At 34.0% G+C, this 21,031-nt stretch overlaps 5 protein-coding genes across 5 annotated transcripts; 3 read left to right on the forward strand and 2 right to left on the reverse strand.

Moving 5' to 3' along the window:
- Positions 1-398: 398 nt before the first annotated feature.
- On the reverse strand, positions 399-4,981 carry LOC122723119. Its single transcript, XM_043954094.1, has 2 exons — positions 4,507-4,981; positions 399-819 (listed from the first exon to the last, which is right to left on the reverse strand). Exons 1-2 carry the CDS (start codon positions 4,950-4,952, stop codon positions 720-722), a joined length of 546 nt encoding a protein of 181 aa, XP_043810029.1. The 5' UTR covers positions 4,953-4,981; the 3' UTR covers positions 399-719.
- LOC110609314 (endoglucanase 24) lies at positions 856-3,736 on the forward strand. The gene is made up of 6 exons (XM_021748805.2): positions 856-1,316; positions 1,400-1,683; positions 1,772-2,209; positions 2,375-2,522; positions 2,978-3,144; positions 3,218-3,736. The coding sequence occupies exons 1-6, from the start codon at positions 1,070-1,072 to the stop codon at positions 3,548-3,550; spliced, it is 1,617 nt and encodes a 538-aa protein (XP_021604497.1). The 5' UTR covers positions 856-1,069; the 3' UTR covers positions 3,551-3,736.
- Positions 4,982-5,243: 262 nt separating the features above from the next.
- On the forward strand, positions 5,244-9,400 carry LOC110609312 (RNA demethylase ALKBH9B). Its single transcript, XM_021748801.2, has 6 exons — positions 5,244-5,532; positions 5,746-6,390; positions 6,856-6,941; positions 7,911-8,221; positions 8,394-8,465; positions 8,563-9,400. Exons 1-6 carry the CDS (start codon positions 5,361-5,363, stop codon positions 8,834-8,836), a joined length of 1,560 nt encoding a protein of 519 aa, XP_021604493.1. The 5' UTR covers positions 5,244-5,360; the 3' UTR covers positions 8,837-9,400.
- Positions 9,401-11,125: 1,725 nt separating this feature from the next.
- LOC110608532 (protein WUSCHEL) lies at positions 11,126-12,583 on the forward strand. Its single transcript, XM_021747779.2, has 3 exons — positions 11,126-11,586; positions 11,675-11,772; positions 12,117-12,583. The coding sequence occupies exons 1-3, from the start codon at positions 11,193-11,195 to the stop codon at positions 12,489-12,491; spliced, it is 867 nt and encodes a 288-aa protein (XP_021603471.1). The 5' UTR covers positions 11,126-11,192; the 3' UTR covers positions 12,492-12,583.
- Positions 12,584-14,866: 2,283 nt separating this feature from the next.
- On the reverse strand, positions 14,867-20,174 carry LOC110604142 (protein ANTHESIS POMOTING FACTOR 1). Its single transcript, XM_021742259.2, has 11 exons — positions 19,928-20,174; positions 19,740-19,834; positions 19,503-19,603; positions 19,213-19,313; positions 19,013-19,079; positions 18,803-18,902; positions 18,614-18,727; positions 18,372-18,509; positions 18,157-18,241; positions 17,625-17,674; positions 14,867-15,709 (listed from the first exon to the last, which is right to left on the reverse strand). The coding sequence occupies exons 1-11, from the start codon at positions 19,932-19,934 to the stop codon at positions 15,566-15,568; spliced, it is 1,002 nt and encodes a 333-aa protein (XP_021597951.1). The 5' UTR covers positions 19,935-20,174; the 3' UTR covers positions 14,867-15,565.
- Positions 20,175-21,031: the final 857 nt, after the last annotated feature.

Here is a 21,031-nt window from a genome sequence, read left to right on the forward strand (position 1 = left end):
TAGAAAACTAAAGTGTGTTTTAAAAAAAAGAATTTTTATATTATAAACAATTTAAAATTACAATAAATTATAGTATGGATAATTAAAATTACATTCATAATTTAGCTAAATAATATAAAAATTGAAATTAAAATAAGTTGATTGACTTTTTAAAGAATTTGATTTTATAAATATTGCTATTTATTTATTTATTTTTTGTTCTGTTTTATAAAGAGGTCAAATTAGTTCTTTTAGGAGTTTAATGCAATTGATATTTGCAATAAGTACTATTATAATAAATTTAATTTTATATAAAATAAGTTAAAAAATATTAAATTAATTAAACTCTGAAATTTTAAAAAAATTTTAAAACACAACATTTTGATTATATTTCCATATTTAATCTAATAATAAATATATAAATTTAAGAAGTATCATATTTTATTCTTTCAATCCCATTTCTTTTTTTTTTTTTAAGAAAAAACATAACCTTTCAATTTTCATTAACAACTTTGTTCTAATAAATCATTAGACTCCAAAACCATGAATTTCTAGAAGCATACTGATTGGAAATTTAGCTGATTTAGACTCCTAAAAATTCCTTTCTATGTTGCAACTGGAAACGACAAAGCGAATCGATCTCCCCATTTTGGCATTTTTTTTCCCTAGTTTCTCCTGTGATATACGACAAGCCGCCCGCTCTTCTGGCCCTAATCCGTTATTTAGCTCGTCCTCGTTCATTAACGGCATCGTTCGTCGGCCACATCCTGACCCTCCACGTCCACATTGCCCCACAAAATCCAACGGCTGCTTCCACGGATGGGTGATGGCTCCATTCCACTGTATTCCAAATTCCAGCATACATAAGAACGAATCCAGAGAATTGAAATCCTACCAATTCAATTCCCACAAGTTGTAATTCATTACAATTCGACTATCATTTCTACGAGAACTGAATCATTCCTTTGCCCATTATAGTTTCAGCGGCATTGTTTCAATTTAACATGGAAATTTCAAGTCCTCTTTATATCTCTTTTTCTTTCTTCAGCAAGTAAGGCATTTTTGCGGGTAGCAAATCTCGTGACCTCCAATGGAAGGTAAACAAGTAGATGATATAAAATACAAGGATGGGGGACAGGCAGAGGGTGCAAAATTCAAAAGATGGGGTTGGTGTTTGCTGGTGTTGTTGATCGGAGCAATGGTTGCAGCAGCAGCTGGACTCACAGTTTGGAAGAGTTTAAATCACTTCAAGAAAAGTTCAGCTCACCATGGAATCATTACTCAGAAATATGCAGATGCTCTTGAAGTCGCCTTGCAATTCTTTGATGTACAAAAATGTGAGTAATTAGTTCACTCACTCTATGCAAAAATATTCTCCCTTTTTTGGCATTTTTAGTTAAGCGAAGATTTCGATGTGCAGCTGGGAAGCTAGAGAACAACAGGATTCCTTGGAGAGGGAATTCAGCGTTGCAAGATGGAAGGCAACAGGGATTGGATTTATCAAAAGGAATGTACGATGCTGGTGATCTTATCAAGTTTGGTTTCCCCATGGCTTTCACTGCAACAATGTTGTCCTGGGCCATTCTTGAATATGGAGACCATATGAATACAGTGAAGCAATTGGGGCATGCTCAGGAGTCACTGAAGTGGATCACTGATTATCTCATCAATGCACATCCTTCTCCAGATGTGCTCTACTTCCAGGTTGCCTGCCTGGTCCAGTCTCTTATTTACTTAGAGTTCATGTTTTAATTTGGAAGTATCTTGAACTCAATTATTTATTTCTTTGAAGGTGGGCGATCCTGATATAGATCACAATTGTTGGCAAAGACCAGAAACCATGACAGAGGAAAGGCCGCTATTACAAGTTAATGCATCTTTCCCAGGGACAGATGTAGCAGCAGAAACTGCAGCTGCAATGGCATCAGCATCTCTTGTGTTCAAGAAAATTAACTCCACTTATTCTAATTTGCTTCTCACGCATGCTCAGCAGCTCTTCAATTTTGCCGATACTTACAGAGGTTCCTACAGTGTGAGCATCCCCCAAGTGCAGAAATTCTACAACTCCACAGGATATGGAGATGAACTCTTGTGGGCAGCTGCCTGGCTTTACCATGCAACTAGAGATGAATTATACCTTAGATATGTAACTGAAATGAATGGAGAAGAATTCTCCGACTGGGGAAGTCCAACTTGGTTTAGCTGGGATGACAAGCATGTTGGAAGTCAGGTATCATATCACAGTTTTCAACACATGTGAAGCACTGATCTGGTGCTTCTCCACTAGCTTCTTTTTATTTTGACATAATGGGGATTTGGGTTAAGAAAAAAAACATTGCGTGGGAATGTTTTGTGGATTGAAAACTAATTTGATGCTTTTCGGTTTTTGGAGCAGGTTCTGTTATCCAGGATAAACATGTTTGGTTTAGAAGGGATGTCAACTGAGGAGAATCTTGAGCTTCAGATGTACAGAGAAACAGCTGAAGCCTTCATGTGTGGGCTTCTTCCAGATTCACCTACAGCTACATCTAGCAGAACAAAAAGTAATTCCTCTCCCCTTCTACTAATGTTATTCCATTGATGTGGAACCACAACTAACATTAGACGGAAAAAAAAGGAAACAAACTCAAATTCTCTATTGTCAATGTCAACAATAATAAGCTCTCTCATAAAACACCTAATGACATAAGAAATTTCAGAATAATACTAATCCCACTACTGCTATGATTAGAGATCATAAAATAAGAAAATAGTAAACCAATCTGATCAGGAAAAAGCCAACACTAACTAGGAAATTATAAATAATGGAAATGCTAATTCCTAAATATTCTAGATTATAAAAACCTAAATGTCCTAATTATAATATAAAATCTGAATAAAAAGTCTTAATTTTTAAATAAAAATAGTTCCTAAATCTACTATTTTCTTGCCTACATCATCTGCATAGACAAGCTGCTCATTTATTTGCTTATTGAACTCCTTTGCTATAAATATATAGACGCCCTGATTTGGGTTTTGAGATGGAATGCTCTGCAATACTCTGTGGCCTCTGCATTCCTAGCTGTTCTATTTAGTGATTACATGGTTGCCTCCCATATTACAACTTTATATTGTAGTGGGAAATTCTTCACTCCAGCTGATCTTCGCAACTTTGCCATTTCACAGGTATGCAACCATGTAGGAATTAATACAGAAATTACTTCCTTACACAATAGCTGATGACTCCAAATACTTGCAGGCAGATTATGTCTTGGGAAAGAATCCAATGGAGATGAGTTTTGTTGTAGGGTATGGAGGAGATTACCCACAATATGTACACCACAGGGGATCATCAATTCCAGTTGATGCCAAAACTGGGTGTGAAGATGGATTTCAATGGCTTCACTCATCGAATCCTAATCCAAATTTGGCAGTTGGAGCTCTAGTTGGAGGGCCATTCTTCAATGAAACCTATAATGACTCGCGAGAAAATATAGTGCAAGCTGAACCAACTACCTATAACAGTGCTCTCATTGTTGGCCTTCTCTCGGGCTTAGTCTCCACTTCTTCAGTGGGTCAGTCTTTCACATAGTACAATGCTTTGTAAATAATGTAGGAGTGCCTCAGATGATTATAGTTCTTTGAGGCTTGCCTTTGGGACTTAGATTCGTAGTTTAAAGCCTGCCTAGAGATCACGTGAAACTTGGATTTGGTTGCACATTTAGAACTGAAGAGGTGATCTTCATGTAAATAACTGAAATAGAGTATTTTTAAAACAGTCCTTTGGAAGCAACAGATCCTTTTTTTTCCATTGTAACACTGCAAAGAAATTTAGTTCCATCACATCCTTCTCAAGAGATATTAAAGCTTGCTTGAGAAGATGAAATTGAAAACAGCAATTGAAGGCACAAAAAGACCCTCCAAATGGTAGCAGAGAAGATTAAATTGAAAGGTACCATGTACGGAAAACATGTTATAGTTCAGCCTGCAAGAAGTCTGAGTTGATTTACGCTGTTTGCTTCAAGTCATAGAAAATGACACTGAATTTTCGCTTGAAAAAAGGGATCTATTAGAGCTTACCAAAGTAGTTAAATCTTAATCATATCCCGTTGTGGTCTACGCAATTTTCAATTTCCGTTGCTAATCTCAACAAAAATAATGCAAATAGGGGATGCAAAATGTAAAAGAACAGGGAATGGTATTTGACATTGTCTTTTCATCCTTGCCTTTGATAATTCTTATAAGATGATGCAAAATATGTATGTTGAAAACTTTAAGGGGGTGAAGAAGTCAATTGTGGCTTGAAGCTGTAAATAAAAAGTCCACAATTGGAATGCAGGGAATAAAGTAAATAGGAAATGCATTATTGGTTTAATGCCAGCAAAATCTTGGAAACTAAAGCTTCAGAGAGAGGAAAACAGCATCCATCATCTGTTTCACAACTAAAGTTCAGAGGGATTACAGGCACTTCACGAGCCCTTGAACATGTTGTTAGGGGATAGAGGAGGAGTATCCAATTGGTAAAGATTGAGAGAAGGACCCACAAACCTGAAGAGTATCCAACCTCCGATTACAATGAAAATGGAGGCATAAGCAAATTTGTTGAGCCAAAATAGCATTCCCTTCTCTCCCACGTAAACCTCAAGTGCCTTCTCTGCAAGGCTCATGTCCTCCCACTTCTTTGGAGGATTAGGAACAGCCTGTGCCTTCACTGGTTCTGCACTCTGCTTTCTATTTCTGTTCCTCTTTCTTGAGCCCCGTTTAAACCGTATCTCCACAGTTTCTGATGATGTTATGAGTGGTGGAGCTGGCTGTGGAGTGTCGTCGTTGCCTCCTTTGGTGTTGGTGCAATTGAGCGAGAGAGATCTTCTCCGACGAGGGACAGTGGTCGGAGTGTGTACTGTTGTTTTTATTGTTGAAGAAGGGTTTTTATAGACGGGGATGATTGACGGAAGTGGGTTTGAATTGAGGAATTGAAGAACTTTGCTCTCCATTTCCTTCTTTCCTGTGAATAAGCAATTGTTTGGCTATGGTTCTTCCTTTTATCCATGATCAGCTTTGTCTTTTTTGTTTTTTTCTTCTCTGACGGCCTATCCATTGTTGCCATGTCATCAACTGTAAATATATCCTTTGTCCCTGTCACCCATATCATTTATTGTATATAGAGTTGTAACTCGGAAAAAAAGAAAAACCCTTTCCAATTTGGAAAAGGAAACCACAAAATTCCTAAATTGCCCCTCAATATTCCCGGAATGACAGTGGTATCAGTTACCTTTATAGTCACAAATTTCGCATGCTTCAACTCAACGCAAATCAGACTTTGAAGGAAGCTTTTTTACGCGGATTTTTTCGATAACCTCTGCAATAGATCTTTTTGTCGCTCTCGCAATCGAGATTCAGCCATGACCGATCTCGATCGACTCAGCAAGGACGATCCTTTTCTCCTCCAGTATCAGCCGTCCGAGCTCCGAGTCGCGTCGGAGTTCCTTACCACGTGGATCCCTTTTCTCTCGAGAGACCTTTGCCGCCAGTGTACCCAAATCCTCTCTGACCGCATCCGCTCTCTCGACCCTGGTACTTCCTTTTTCATTACCCTAATTGTCTCTTTGTTTTGTTTATTGAAGGCGATCATTTTACCATTTTTATGTTTTTTTTTTCTTTTTCTTTTTTTTTTTGTGCGGGGGGGTCATAATTAGATGTCGGTTTTAGGGTTGAGTGCAATGTATTTCTGTTGGGAGTTATAACTAAGGTTTTGCTTCTTTTTTTTTTTTTCTTCTTTTATTATAGAAGTTGAGGCCGAAGCAGAATCTTCATATTCAGATATAGCAGTAACACCTGTACCCCTAAGCAACTGTGAATCCCATGATAATGGTTTCGTTGATAACTGTGGCAATCATTCATCGGGAAGTTGGAAAGATGAGGGTGGAGATGGTGTTAATTCTTTGGGCAGTTGGAAAGATGCAACGAATGGGTGTTCAGAATCTGTTTTAGAAGCATCAACTAGTGTAATTCTTGGTGCTTCGCCTTTGATCGAAGCCCCCAGACACCAGATGTCTTGGGCTGACATGGCACAAGAAGATGAATTTGTTGAGGAGGAAGAGGAAGAGGAAGAGGAAGAGGAAGAGGAAGAGGAAGAGGAAGAGAGGGAGTTAAAAAAGCGGGTAGTTAGTGTTAATGCTTTGACTGGGGAGATGAAGATATCAAAGGATGTTGAAAAGCCTAAGCTTTCTAGAGAGCAAAGAGAGTACATCAGGTTTATGAGTGTGAAAAGGAAGAAGGATTTTATTTGTTTGGAGAGGGTCAAAGGAAAGATTGTTAATATTCTCGAGGGACTTGAACTCCACTCTCTCGTTTTCAGTGCTGCAGAGCAGAGAAGGATAGTGAATTATGTGCATGAACTTCATGAATTGGGGAGCAAAGGAAAACTAAAAGGTCGGTTGCCTTGTATTATATTTTAGCTTGATGTCTTTTCTTTTTCGATTTTTATATTGTAATGACCATTCTGGTTATCAAAAAGAAACAGATAGGGGATGTGCTGATTCCTTGAAACAGTTTTTTGCACTCATCTTATCTTTCAGGTTTGCTTGAGATAAATGAATATGAATGTGATCCCTCTCTCTCTCTCATTTACGTACATAAATAGCTATAATCATGACATGGTTTTGCAATGAATATTTTAAGATTTATATTTTTCAGCTTTTTCATATGTTTTCTCAAAGATATGTGCTGATTTTCATAGATGAGGAATATACTTAACTTCCCTTTTGTTTTTTTTTTCAAAATGTTTGCCTTTTCATTATTTTGTGAAGTTATTTGGATAAGAAATTCTATCAGTTCATATATAATGTTCTTACTTCTTACTAATTGAATGTGGAGTATTCTGAAATTTGTTTGCAGAGAGAACATATACAGCCCCAAAGAAGTGGATGAGGGGCAAAGGGCGTGTAACCATCCAATTTGGTTGTTGTTACAATTATGCAACTGTAAGTTCTGATCCTGTTATATATATATATTCAATGAGTTGCCTATGGTACTTCAATGTTTATAGAAATTACAAAGTATTATATGGAAGCTAAAAGGCTTGCAATTGTAGCTACAAGAATTGCTGTATTTTGTGATTTATGATCCAATATTCAAAAATCAGGTGATTTTAATATGATTTGTGATCCGGTATTTAAAAACCAGGTATTTTAATTGAGCTTGTGAATTGAGTTGAACTATTGAACAAAGTCAACTTTATGATTTTTAGGACTTCTCAAGTAAACTAGATTCCATTCCATTTGTTCTCTTTAGTTTGTTGCTTCTTTTCCCTTTTCTTTTTGTCATTTCTCTCTCCTTTCTTTTTCTTTTTCCCTTGTGTCGTTTTTTCCTTTATTCCTCACTTTGTTCTTCCTTCTTTTGGAAAAAGGGGCAAGGAATTAATAAGTAGTGACAATAGAGTTTTCTAGTGGACTTAAAACCTTTTCTACTCTGTTTTCTATATGATGTATGTAGCAAGTGCACTAGCTAATTTAAGCGGAAGTTTTTTGAAATTGCAAAATTCATAGTTGAAATAGTAATGTTAAATTCTTCTTGTAATATGTGTATATGATATGTAATTTGAATTTCCAATACACTTTTCAATTAAAATAGGACGATAATGTCTTTACTGTTTATTTAGGTGTGTAATATATGCCTTTTTTTAGGAGACATGTAATATGTGGTTAATCATAGTAGGACTAGGATTCATACAACCCACCTTAAAAGCAACCACGTTTTTTTGTTCACATAATCATTCAGTATTCGTTAAAACAATTCATTGTCTAATGCATAGTTTTGTTGGTTAGGTATATTTATCATTTCTAACTGATTTGAAAACTTGTACCAATTCTTATGAATTGATTTTATTCTCGATTCATGATTCAAATCTCAATTTGACAACCAGTCTTGCAATTTCAATGTTCTATTGGCAGGACAAAAATGGTAATCCACCTGGCATCCTCCTGAATGAACTTGTAGATCCTATACCTAACCTCTTCAAAGTGATCATTAGAAGGCTGATCGGGTGGCATGTTCTCCCTCCGACTTGTGTACCTGATAGTTGTATTGTCAATATTTATGATGAAGGGGACTGTATACCTCCACATATTGACAATCATGATTTCCATCGGCCTTTCTGCACCGTGTCATTTGTTAGTGAGTGCAATATAGTATTTGGATCTAACTTAGAGGTTGTGAGTGCTGGCGAGTTTACTGAATCAATTGCAATTCCTCTACCTGTGGGGTAAGTCTCTATGCAATGCTTTTCTTGAATCCTATTGCCCTTAAATTGCATTTTGCCCTTTCTCCTCTTTTAAATCTTTTGCATTGTTCAGTTTTTGCCTGGTATGCCACTTTCACTCTATGCTTCTTTCCATGGAACCAAAATCTTAAGGTCAATATATTTTCCCCCCCAGATCTGTTCTTGTACTAAATGGAAATGCAGCTGATGTGTCTAAGCACTGTGTGCCATCCGTTCCATCAAAGAGGTATGGATGAAACTTTTTGTCCTGTTTTGGTTATTATTACCTTTTTTTATGACTTCTGTGAAACTTAGTTTTCTTCCCCCTTTTGTATTTTTTATAGGATATCTATTACATTTAGAAAAATGGATGAAGCGAAACGGCCTATTGGCTTTGTTCCAGAACCTGACCTGCAGGGGATTGAACCATTAGTTTATGATGTAGACAAAACAAGGAGGTTAAAATCTCCCAAGTATGGGCCTTATAGGAGAAGACAGCCAATTGGGAAGGATGGAAAAATTGGTGCTAGAGGATTTAGAGAGAATGGTTCCCAATCTGAACCTCATTATTCAACTCGAAGTGGACGAGGCTCTGCAAATAAGTGGAGGGTCAGGTGATGGATGAGATGGAACCATTCTGTCGGTTAAAGTGTAATTTGCAGATGTGAAATAGCATAGATTTATTTGTGGGCACATTTTTGTCTTATTGGTAAGCTTGGTATAGAGTTTCTTTGTGTGGAAGGGCCATGAGAAATGGCATGTTGGCATTTATACATCAATAATCTACCCACCTATGTGTAAGTGTGTGTCAAATGGATTGTTGTTGGATTTTTGAGCTATCTACGAACATTTATGACTGGGATTCAGAGATGCTTTTACAATAAAGTTGCTGGGACGACTATATGTGCAGTTTTGTGTGGCTGGAGCCGTTCGGCGTTTGTGGTTAGGTTCTGCTTGATATATGCAGTATGATTGGATCTGCTAGTTTGAAGCCCATGATTGGAGTTGCAAGTTGGAGGCTGCTTGTATGTGATCAGTTTGCTTTTCTATGCCAACTAATTTAATCCGTTGAGCGAGTGTATTATTTTATCATCACACTATTAAACTTTTAGATTCTGTTGTGTTGTGTGTCTATAAACATTTATATTATTAGGTAAATGGAAAATTGTACTATTATAATTCTTTTTATGCATGTTGATATAGCTTTGTATTTATCTTGGTTCTTTTAATAACAGACATAAAACGTTAGGTCTAATAATTTTGACTTCAAATACACTTGGGGATTTAGAAAATATCTTTCAAAAAAAATTATCTCAGAATATATTTTATGAGTGTAAAAAAAAAAAGAATTATTGAAAATATTTTTAAAGGGAAATATAGCTTAGTAGTGAATTTGGATTATGAGTGGATAAACCTTTTATAACTTGTTAAAATATACAAAATTAATGGAATGAACTAATGATATACTCTTTTCTTTGAGTAAATAAAATAAAATAATTTTGTTTTATCAATTTGAATATATTATAATACATTTTACTTTATAATTCAAAATCTAATATTTTATCTTTTGTATCCTACAACTTGTAATTTACTTTCATTTCCTGTGGCAATATAATTATATATATATATATATATATGTTAATGGTACCAAAAAAACATTGAATTGGAAAAGTGTAAAGGAAAAAATTATTTTGTTCCTTAATTTTTGAAGTTCTAAACCAATTATTTTAACCCCCGCATAATACAAAATTTAAATAAATTTTTACAAATCATAATTTAAAAAAAAAACTGAAAAATTTATAAATTAAAAAACTATATTTTTTTTTATTTCAAATAAGAAAATAAATAACATCGAATTAAATTCTTATAAATATTTGAATATTCCAAATAAGGGTAATAAATATTTAGATTACTAATGGAATATCTATCTCGTAACGCCCTTTTCAAGAATTTTCAATATATAAAATGGAAAAGCTAAAGCAAACTGGATATTTAAAAAGAAAAGAAAAGAAAAGGTTCTACAAAGAGGTTGTATCAGGTCATGGAGAAGAAGGTACATGTGAAAGTTATTGTGGTCAGAAAATTGATTTGAGTCTTTCCTTGTTAAGTAAGTGTAAGAAGGAAAGTTGGGTAGTGAAAATGTGGCTGCTTCTCTCAAACAGAAATAGAGATGACATAACCTCAATGGATAATTCTGTTGTTTTGGGGAAAGAAAACGCAACAAAGAATGATGGAGCTATAGATGATGGTCTTCTTCTATGTAAGACTTCCAGAAACCCTCACCTCGCTTCTTTATTGCTCTTTGAATTTTACTTCTCGGGAGCCTGAGAGCTCACGCCATATCTAAAGGACTGCTCTGCTCACATATATGGTGATAATAACATTTAAGCCTGTACTTGCCAATGCAGAGTTTTTGCTTTTACACTGCACATCATAGAATTCAGAGGTCCCCCTAGTTTCCAAGGCCATAGCATAAGCTTAAAAATCCCTGGAAAATTCTTGCAGAGGATAGGGTAATGGAAGCACTAAAAACTCCATTAAAGGAGTAAGCCTTCGCTCATGAGCCTCTCTCTCTTTTCTTTCTTTCTTTCTTAATTTATTTTTTTCCTTCCAATTTATCACTTACTATACATTTCACTTCTCTCTCTCTCTCTCAATTTCAAGGCTGAAAACTATGCTTATTCACAGCTTGTCATGCCTTATGAGCCAAGTAATTCCACTGATGCCTTTCCTTTCTAAACCCCATTTTGTCTCTTACCTTTTTATGAACTCTTCTCTATCAACTTCAGTCCTTCTCTCTCAGATATTTCTCTGATATACTCTCTTAATCTCCTTCATGTGCTTCTTTGCCTTTTATCTCTTCCCCTATTATAAGCCATCTCCCCCTCTCTTTGTTTCTCCATTTCATGCAGTACTCTCTCTTTGCTTTTTTTCTTGGCTTCTCTTTGTTTTCTTCTTCGTTTTGCAATCCACCATGGAACCTCAACAACAGCAGCAGCAGCAAAACCAACAACTACAAAACGAGGATAGTAACAGCGGTGTCAAAGGAAGCTTTCTATGCAGGCAAAGCAGTACAAGGTGGACTCCCACAACTGACCAGATAAGGATACTCAAGGACCTTTACTACAACAGTGGAGTTAGGTCCCCAAGTGCAGAGCAGATTCAGAAGATCTCTGCTAGGCTTAGACAGTACGGTAAGATTGAAGGCAAGAATGTGTTTTATTGGTTTCAGAACCATAAAGCTCGAGAGAGGCAGAAGAAAAGGTTCACCACAGATGTCCCCATGCAACAAAGAACTGTTTCAAATGCTTCTAATTGGAAACCTGAAGACTATCCCTTTCACAACAAGTATCCCAACACTACTTCCGGTTGGTTTAATTTTCCCATTTATCTTCTCTTTTTTTTTTCTTGATATTTTTTTCTTTCTTTTTTCATGTTGGTGTCTCTTATTTTCAGGGTTTTCTTCTTCATCTCCATCCTCAGCTGGTGGGAGCACCGTTGGACAGATGGGAAACTACGGCTATAGATCTGTAACAATTGAGAATAGTTTCAGGGTGAGTAAATAGTTAACATATAATAACCAAAAGTTTTGTGGTTATTAATGAAGTTGATGCACCTGTGCTCTTCTTTGTTGGTTTTTAAAAGACAACATAAAATGTTGTCTCTATGTGTACTTATCTAACTGCTACGCGAATATACTGTTTCCCCACGTTCTAAAAGAAGTGAAATACAGAAATTTTTCGTCTTGAATCATCCATAAGAGGGATGAAACTTTTTGTTTACCTTACCAAAAATTTTGATGTCAAAATGCATGGGACAAAACAACATGCTGTGGTTTAAATCGAAACCACTTTCTGAACTGTAAAAATGAACCCACTTGCATATTTTTTTGAACCAGGACTGCTTAATCCCAGCTGGTGCAAACAGCGGTGTTGTTGGATCCATGAGCCCCAGCTATGGGTGGGTTGGGATTGATACCTACAGTTCAGCTTATTCTCACTTTGACAAGCGAAAATCAAGTAATGAAATCCTAGAAGGGGAAGAACGAGAAGTTCAAGAAGAGGAAGCAATTACTCAAGAGATTGAAACTCTCCCTCTCTTCCCTACCCAGAGAGAAGACACCAATGGTATTCTCTGCAACCTCAAGCACAACCCCATCTGCTACCCCCACAACTACTGGTATGGCTCCGATGATGGCAACAACACTTCGCGTACTTTCCTCGAGCTTAGCCTCAACTCCTACGGTAATGGGCAGGCACCGGATTCCATCTAACCTATTACTAGGGGAAAATACTAATTAATTAATCTCATTATAATTATTATTGGCTTAGTTTAGGAATCAGTAATTAATTATGGAACTTTGATGCGGTTATTGAGCCTGTCCTGTGGTGTCTTCTTGCCCTGACACTCGTTCAGAACTTGAAAGCTGTTGTGAGCTTGACATGTGTCAGGCAAACAACTTAGTATAGTAGGTGATTGTCTTACCTTAACCTTGTGTTTTTCCACTTTTATAATAATATTATTACATATATATAAATATAGTAGCTTGCTATTGAAAGTTGTTAATTAATATTTTTTTTAAAAAAAAAATTAAGCTATATATAAAATTAATAAATTTTTTGATTTTGACTAACGTAATTAATCATTAAAAGATAATCATTTCTATCATAATATTAATTTTTATTTAATTATATATATGTATATACCCATACTGATACATGTAGCACCATGAATGGATAGCACATATCATCAGGTAGCTACGATCTGGGGCAAGTTGAGAGAAAAGAAAAATAAATTAGTTTCCCTGGCATGTTTGATCAAGTTGCAGGTGAATTCAGCTGCCTATACCATTTGCAAAGTGAACATTTTTTTCCCCCACTTAAGATAACCAGAACAATTGTCGATCTTGTTTTATGGTAAGATCGATTGTGGAATTCTCTCCAAAATCACCACCTATTACTCTCTCCACTATAAATTACAACTGTATCAGTATGATTAATTTGTATATTAGGTGGAAATGAAATTAATAAAGATTATCGTTAAATTGAATAATTATCTAGTATCAATAATCACAATTCAATGGGTAGAGTTCGGAAAAAATCTTATATCCATACATCTAAGGAATAAAAAAATAAAATATTATCGTGATTTCTAAATATATTTTTTAAAATTTATTTTTATTCATTTTATTTTTTTAATTTTTAATTATATTCATCTTAAATATACTAAATTTTATTAAATACTAAAAAATTTTGAAAATTTTTTTAAAAATAAAATAAAATAAAATTATAATAGTCAATTTATATATTATTATAATATAAAAAATAAAAATAAATAATAATTTTAAAATAATTTTAAAAAATAGATAAAAATTATAAGATAAAAAGACAATATATTTTTTTTAATTGAATTAATATATATTCTATGGCCAGGAGTCCAGGAGGGCCTAGGGGTGGCCCTAATGCTTTTTAGGAAATTAGCTTTTTCAAATACGAAGGAGAGACAATGCTTCTATTCCTGGTTGTGGAGTGTATAGAGATTTAGCTGTGGATCCAGCAACATCTACAAAAGCTTTTTGTGGCTTCAAGTACGTAATGTCCTATACCAGTAATATGAGGCATGACATGGGATCATGATTTTCAGCTAATTTCAGGAAAAAAGATTCTGAGGGCTTCATCCTAGTTTGTTTTTTGAACTTTTTATTCTTGTTTCTTTTACCATTAACTTGGCTATTTTCAAACTTCTGCCATTGTATACGCATGTTTGTTGTACAATAATTGCTTTATATATACAAGACAATGAGTGAATGCCCCCTACTTCCCCTTTCATCTTTACCCCAAATACTTCTCAATGTTTTGGCTATTTAACTCAGCATCTATTAGTAGTGAGAGCCTTCTCAGAAATGGGTGGTGAAATTCAAGCATGTTCAGTAAATTACCTTTGCGCTTCATGTAGATTACCAAATTGTAAGGACGATAAATTATTCCTCCTAAAATATCATTCTAGACATTTTTCTTGGAAATTCTCAACTTCAGTTGAAATTTTAAAATGCATTATAGTTATTAAATATAATACCCAATATACCATCTCAGTATTAAATATAATAAAATATAAGAATTCATGTCCATTTTTTTTTGGAAAAAAAAAATGGAAGCTCTCTGTTTTGTCTCAACTTTTGCATTTGTAACCAGCTTTTGTGGATAAGAAACCTAATTCACTGTCCTTGCTTGTGCTACTAAATCATTCCCCAAAATGTTCACCTAACTTGTTCCATGAGAACTAGGAACTTCCATTGTTATATATGATGTGCAAAAAGTTCAAGAAAATTATGCAGTCTCAGCAAACCCATATATTAGGTGATCAAATTTAAACACTGACCCTCTCTTTGGCATGATTCATTTCACAAGAAAAAAATTCAAATAAACTTTGTTTCCTTTAAAATTAAAAATTTTGTAAGTTAAAAAAGAAATGAATTTTTCCATTCCAAACAAGAAAATTGATAGAAAAAAAAATTAAATTGAGTTCTTTAAGAATTTTGATTCCAAATAAGGGATAAAAGTTTCCAGCTCTTTCTTCCATGGCCTCAACTTCAAGGTTCCAACAAAAAGCAGCAAAACGTTCAAATGCCTCAACTCAAAAACCAGGAAATCAAGAGAATTTCAATATAATCATTAAAGAAGAAGAAGGCCATGGCAGCTGCGATATAACCACAAGGCTGCTCAATGGAAGAGTGGCCATGGATAGATAAAGAGTTACAGCCAGTATTTATGAAGCAACTTGTACCAACAAATACAGCGTTGGAACATAGCTACAAATAACATGCAAGTGAGCTTCAGAACAAAAATAAACACTACAGTTTCTCCAACTAAGGACTGTCATTGACAGAGTGAATCCTTCACAATAAGGATAAGTGTGCCTATACACCAGATGCTAATCCAAAGTTAATGTAGATGTGATATTATACAATTGAAAACTAATGGCCTGCCTAACTGTTACGGACAATCTTGTAAAACTGTGTGATAAAAAGAGTGGAGAAACCATTTTCTTTTAATACCTGAACTTTGACATAATTCCTCATGACCGCGTTGCTGATGTGAAGTTCACCCTACATAGGACAGCACAGAACTGGATCTTCTACAACTTCAATGTACAAATCCTTAGGTTGATAGAAAAATCCTATATAGGAAATAGCTGCCTGTCTGTTGGATGGATAATAACTAATTTAAAAGAGGCTCATACCAAGAATAGTTGGCAGTAACTCTGAAGTCCACCACTAAGTATATCAATATAGCAGGGAACCTCATGACCACTTGATGCTTGAAATTTTTGGGGCATTAGAGAGGAATTCTACTTCCTTCCAACATAAGCTGCCAATTTAGACAAGTCTGGAATCCAAAATGAAAGTTCAGACGACCCAGTTGCAAACATAAGACTCCCAGGGGCCCATTTTATTACATGAGGCTCAGTTTCATAAGTCATCCAACTTGCAACCTGGATATTGTATAAAACATGTTACTACATCAACTAACCACCAAGATACAATTATGTAGACGACAAAGAACAATCAAAGGAAAAAAGAAATAAACATAAAAGTCCAAAGTCTATTAGTTCTCAATTGACAATATCAATAATAAGAAGCCATTCCAAACATACTAAATTACATAGGTATTTATAGTCTAATAACTAGCTCTACTAATATTAGGATTAGGAATCCAAAAAAAGAAAAAAAAAACAATACTGAATTTTTTAAATATTCATAAATAATAATATAATTCCTAAATAATAGAAATCTAAACTTCCAAGTGCAAAGTGTATCAGAAAATCTGAACTAAAGACCTTAACTTTACATTGGAAAATTAAATCAAAATAATCATTAAATTAAGTTTTCTTGACTGCATCATACATATAATTTTTTTAAAAAAATGACAGTTGTACACATTTGATATCTTCAGTGTAAATCAAATCTGTACCATTCTCATATAAAATATCAACAGAATTGAGCAGATACTTTGTAAACTGAAATTACATCTAATGGATTGTGGTGGTATTGGAAGGGCTTGAGAGACACATCTGCTGGAGGTTTTGACTCAAAACTTACAGTAAATTTCTGCACATCAGCCATGAAATGATGGCAATGGCAGTTTGCTCTTCCCCCTAACCTCTAAAAATTCAAATGCCTGAACTGCTTGATACAAGATGACACAACTAAATTCATTTAGGTCAGCTTCTTCCAGGACAGCAAAAGCCTCACTTCAATGGGCACCTTAAGAAATTTCAAGTTCAAATTCAAAATAAATCACATAAGCAAAAGCACTACATTGTTTAATCCTCTACTGTCATCAACATTTTCAATCACACATTTTATGTTTGTCCATACTTGAAAATAGAATATTGAGGGCAAAAAGACTCTTTTAAAGTATTTGCTACTAACTCCCCATATGAAAAATGTGTTTCACTGAGCCCCTAACAATCCAATTGGTAATGTGGAATAAACATTTAACGACAACAAATAAAGGGAGAATTACTATTTAGTCCCTCAGATTTAGTGAAACTCATTAGTTAGTCCCTTGGTTTTGAAAAATATATTAAAACGTCCCCAAGGTATTAAAAAATTTACTAATTAGTCCCTCCATTAATTTTAGCTATTAAGTGCTGAGAAAAATCTAAAATGAAGGACTAATTAGTTTAATTTTTATAAAATTAAAGGATCAACTAATGAATTTTGTTTATACTATAGAGACTAAATAATAGATCACTTAATGTCTAAAGTTAACAAAAAACTGATTAGTAGATTTTTTAATACTCAATGAGGTTTTAATAAGTTTTTTAAACCAATAGACTAACTAGTGAATTTCACTAAACTTGAGGGGCTACATAGTTATTTTCCCACAAATAAATTATTGACCAAATACATGCATAATGAAAGGGCACAAATATCCAATCTTAATTTAAGGATCAAGAGTCAAGATCTAACTTTATGTATTAAAGTCTTGGAACACTAAGTCATAGGCTTAAAATATTCTATTATCTACCTAAGAAATTTGTTTTTATGCACAGGCATCCACAATTGCTATTGCGAAGTTGAAAACTCAAAAAGAGTCATAGTATTCAGTCAATAATACATATGTTACAATTAATTAGTCTGCCATAATATCGCAATGGTAATTCAGCGGCTTAATAAAATGCAAATTCAGTTGAAGTGCCCAATAGCCAGAACTTGATAAGTTAAGGGCCTTTGGAATGCATTGGCAATTCAAAAGCATATTCCACCAAATATTATGTGACCTGTCTACTATAAAAAAAAATGCAAGGCATACAATGCATCAACTAACTAGGAAACATGATCTGCAATGCACAAAACATGAGGATGGGGTTTCAAAGATGCATGAGAAAGTGGTTTACATACTTCTTTTCCACTCCTTACACTCCAAGCACGGACATGACCATCACCTGAACCTGTGAAGATATCAGAAACAAGAAAGTTATTAGCAGTCACAGTTGCTAAGATTTTGTATAACCAAAGTAAACTTAGGCTTAATAGCACATGAAATGGCATTTCATTTGTTTGGGTTGGTACCATTGAATACTAAACTCATGCCAGGTGATTGTATGAAACACAGCCTCTATCCTCAAAGTGATACTCTTAACTACATACACAAATGATTAATGAAACCCATGATTGTACCATATAGGTTTTGCTGTAACCACATCACCATTCACAAAACTACAATCCCCCCCCTTCCCACCTCCCCAAAAAAAATAAAAAATAAAAAACCGAGAGGATTAGTCATTTGCACATAAAGAACTTTAGGTCCAATTCAGTGCATCACTATTTCAATAAACATATCTAAAGGCACCAAAAAACTTAAAAAGGAAGAAAATCAGCTCAAAGGATTCAAATTGTTGACCTCCAAGATAACTAATGATAGATGCAGTACCTGACACTACAAACATTCCCTCAGGGCTGAATGATGCCTCTAATGTAGAATTCATTGGAATTGGCTTCACATTGTATGTGGATAGCTAATACAAAAGCGAACATAGAAGCATGTCAAAAGGATCTCACTGAAGCATACACAAAAAAAACTAAGCTAAAATCTTCAATAAATTAAAAATAGAAAAGATTTAGGTACACTTTAAGTGTTGGACTCACAAGTGTTCCACGAAATGAATCAAGTACATGAATATGCCCATCCATAGTTGTCAATAGCATAAGTCTCCCATCATTGCTAAACTTTACAGAATTTGCATCAGATACATCTCCCCCAGCAGAAAAGATGTCAAAAGGACCCTAAAAGGATGAGTTCAAACCATTTAAGTAACATGCTAAATAGTTGTAAAGGGATGAAACAACTGCTTTAGTACCTAAATAATTCGTATTATCTAAATTCTAACCTTTTCATACTTGCGAGAGTCAAACATTCTTATGTAGCCACCAAAGGAAATTGCAAATATAAGCCCTTGATCATCATATGCTGTAGCAGGCCTTCCTTGCACACGTAAAAGACCCTAGAACACAGATACAGATCAACACTGAGTTGTTGAAGAGGGAAAGTTTGCCTGTCTATATCTCAAAATATCAACCTGACACTTTTCAGCCCTTTGATCCCAGAGCAGAACAGTTCGATCAAGGGAGCCAGAAATAAAGCATTCCTTACGAGAGCATAGGCTCAGTGAGACAACCCTTTATACAAATCGATGAAATGTCAGTTTTATGACACAGTAACACAAACAAGTACAACGTGAGCAATTACATCAAAGTGGAAATAAGGGTCAGTGCACCAGAAACCAAACCTGTCATGATGACCTTTAAAATATCGCAAGTACTTGTTGTCATTTAACGAGAGAAGTCGCAAGGATTCTGAAACAATGATCCATATAAATAAACAATCTAACACAGTATGGTCGTGCATGCGTAAAATAATATCTAACTTCAACAAAAAAAATATCCTAATAAAAATTTTATAATGCAAAAATCATTCTGAAAAACATACCATCCCATCCATTTTTTGAGGAGTATATAACAGTTGTAGGATCAGAAGTAAAACAAACCAGATCAACCCCATACTTTTTGCTATTGATGGTCTTTAAACACCTGAAAATAGAAAAGATGTCTCAGGAACTCATGGAAATAAATTAGTACATAACTAAGAAATTAAGATAAAGTATAGAAGAAACATATGAAAGTTTATGACCATAGACTTCTACCATTGCACCAACAAGAAATCAACATTTTCCTGGAACTTTAACTACAATGAACAAAGCAAGGAAGAATGAGGCTTACGTTGCACTGGCAACATCGTAGAGGCGGATAGATTCATCATCACTAGCAGTTACTAGATAACTTGATGTCTTGTGAAAATCCATGGAACTGATTCTACCATTCTGTATCCAGTAATTAAAACAGATAACTTTGATTAAAAAAACTAATAAAAGATATAATACAAAATAATTCTAATTAGGGTTTCCATCTTTGGGAATGAATTGAAATCAAGAGTTTTGAGGAAAGAGTAGAAATTACATAATCCCTATAAACCATGCCGATTTCCATGCTCTGAAGAATCTCTTCAGTAAGCTCCAACGATACTTTCTCTTCTCCTCTTTCTAGTTGTGTCCCTTTGTTCCATATGCAAAATTATTCAAATACCGAATCGAAAAATGAAAGGTTTAGGGCTAAATTAAGGGATGCAGAACAAATTTAACACTTACCAACCATCTTTCAGAATCTTCAAGTGATGATTATCTGATAGCTGAAGGTGAAATCCCTCTGTAAACTTTCAAGTACTGGTAGCCAAAGAATCCCGACGAGTATAACGTCCTCAACCGCCGTGGATAATTGCCGGAGACGGTTAGTTCGTCGGTAGTTTTTAGTTGAATAGACAGGTCTAGCCCATGAACCAAGCGTAACAATGAGATTGGGGAAAAAAACTTTCTTTTCTTTGAAATAAATTTTTGGAAAAATAAATTCAATCATGTTATTTTGACAGTAAAAAAAAAATCAGCATTAAACTTTAATTCATTTTATATACTTTTTCATTTTATATTCTTTTATTTTTTTATTAATAATATTTACAAGTTTTTATTATAAATATTTTCTTCTATAAATTTTTACTATTATTAATATCCCTGAATTCATCACCCTTTAATTAAATAGTTATATTTTAAAAAATGAGAGAAAAGTCCAAATAATTAATAAAATTAAATATTAAAGGCTAATTATATGTTTGTTAAAATATAAAATAATTAATTAATTTTAATATTATAAAAAGATTACATAATAATTTAATTTTTATATGGACAATGGACAAGCACAAAATCCATTTGGTTTTAGTTTAATTAAAAGAAAAATCTTTAACTATTTATAGGAGTTTTTTCAATTTTATACGGGAGGAGCTTCCAATTTTAACAATTAAGTGACTTTTTTTTTTTCATCTATCACTAAATTAATTTTGAATTAAATTTTCAAGCTAAAAAATTTTAAATTTTCTAGTTAAAAAATTTTAAATTTTTTTATTTTAAACAAAAATTTTATAAAAAAATATAAAATTTTTATACTATTAGTAGAATTCACAATCATACTCTACATATTTATACTATAAATTAAAAATTACCTTAAATTTTATGTCTAAAAAATTAAATAATGTATTTATATTCGATATTATAAAAGAATAGACCATCTTAACACAAATTAATAAGAAAAGAATCAGAACAGATGATATTGTAACGGGTGAAAGAAGAGAACTGGAGAAATTTCGAATTCAATCACATTATAATTCTAAATTAAATAATCTATACATCTTTCTGTGAATTAAT

This window comes from Manihot esculenta, chromosome 2, assembly GCF_001659605.2.
Source record: "Manihot esculenta cultivar AM560-2 chromosome 2, M.esculenta_v8, whole genome shotgun sequence".
In the NCBI taxonomy this organism is placed as follows: domain Eukaryota; kingdom Viridiplantae; phylum Streptophyta; class Magnoliopsida; order Malpighiales; family Euphorbiaceae; genus Manihot; species Manihot esculenta.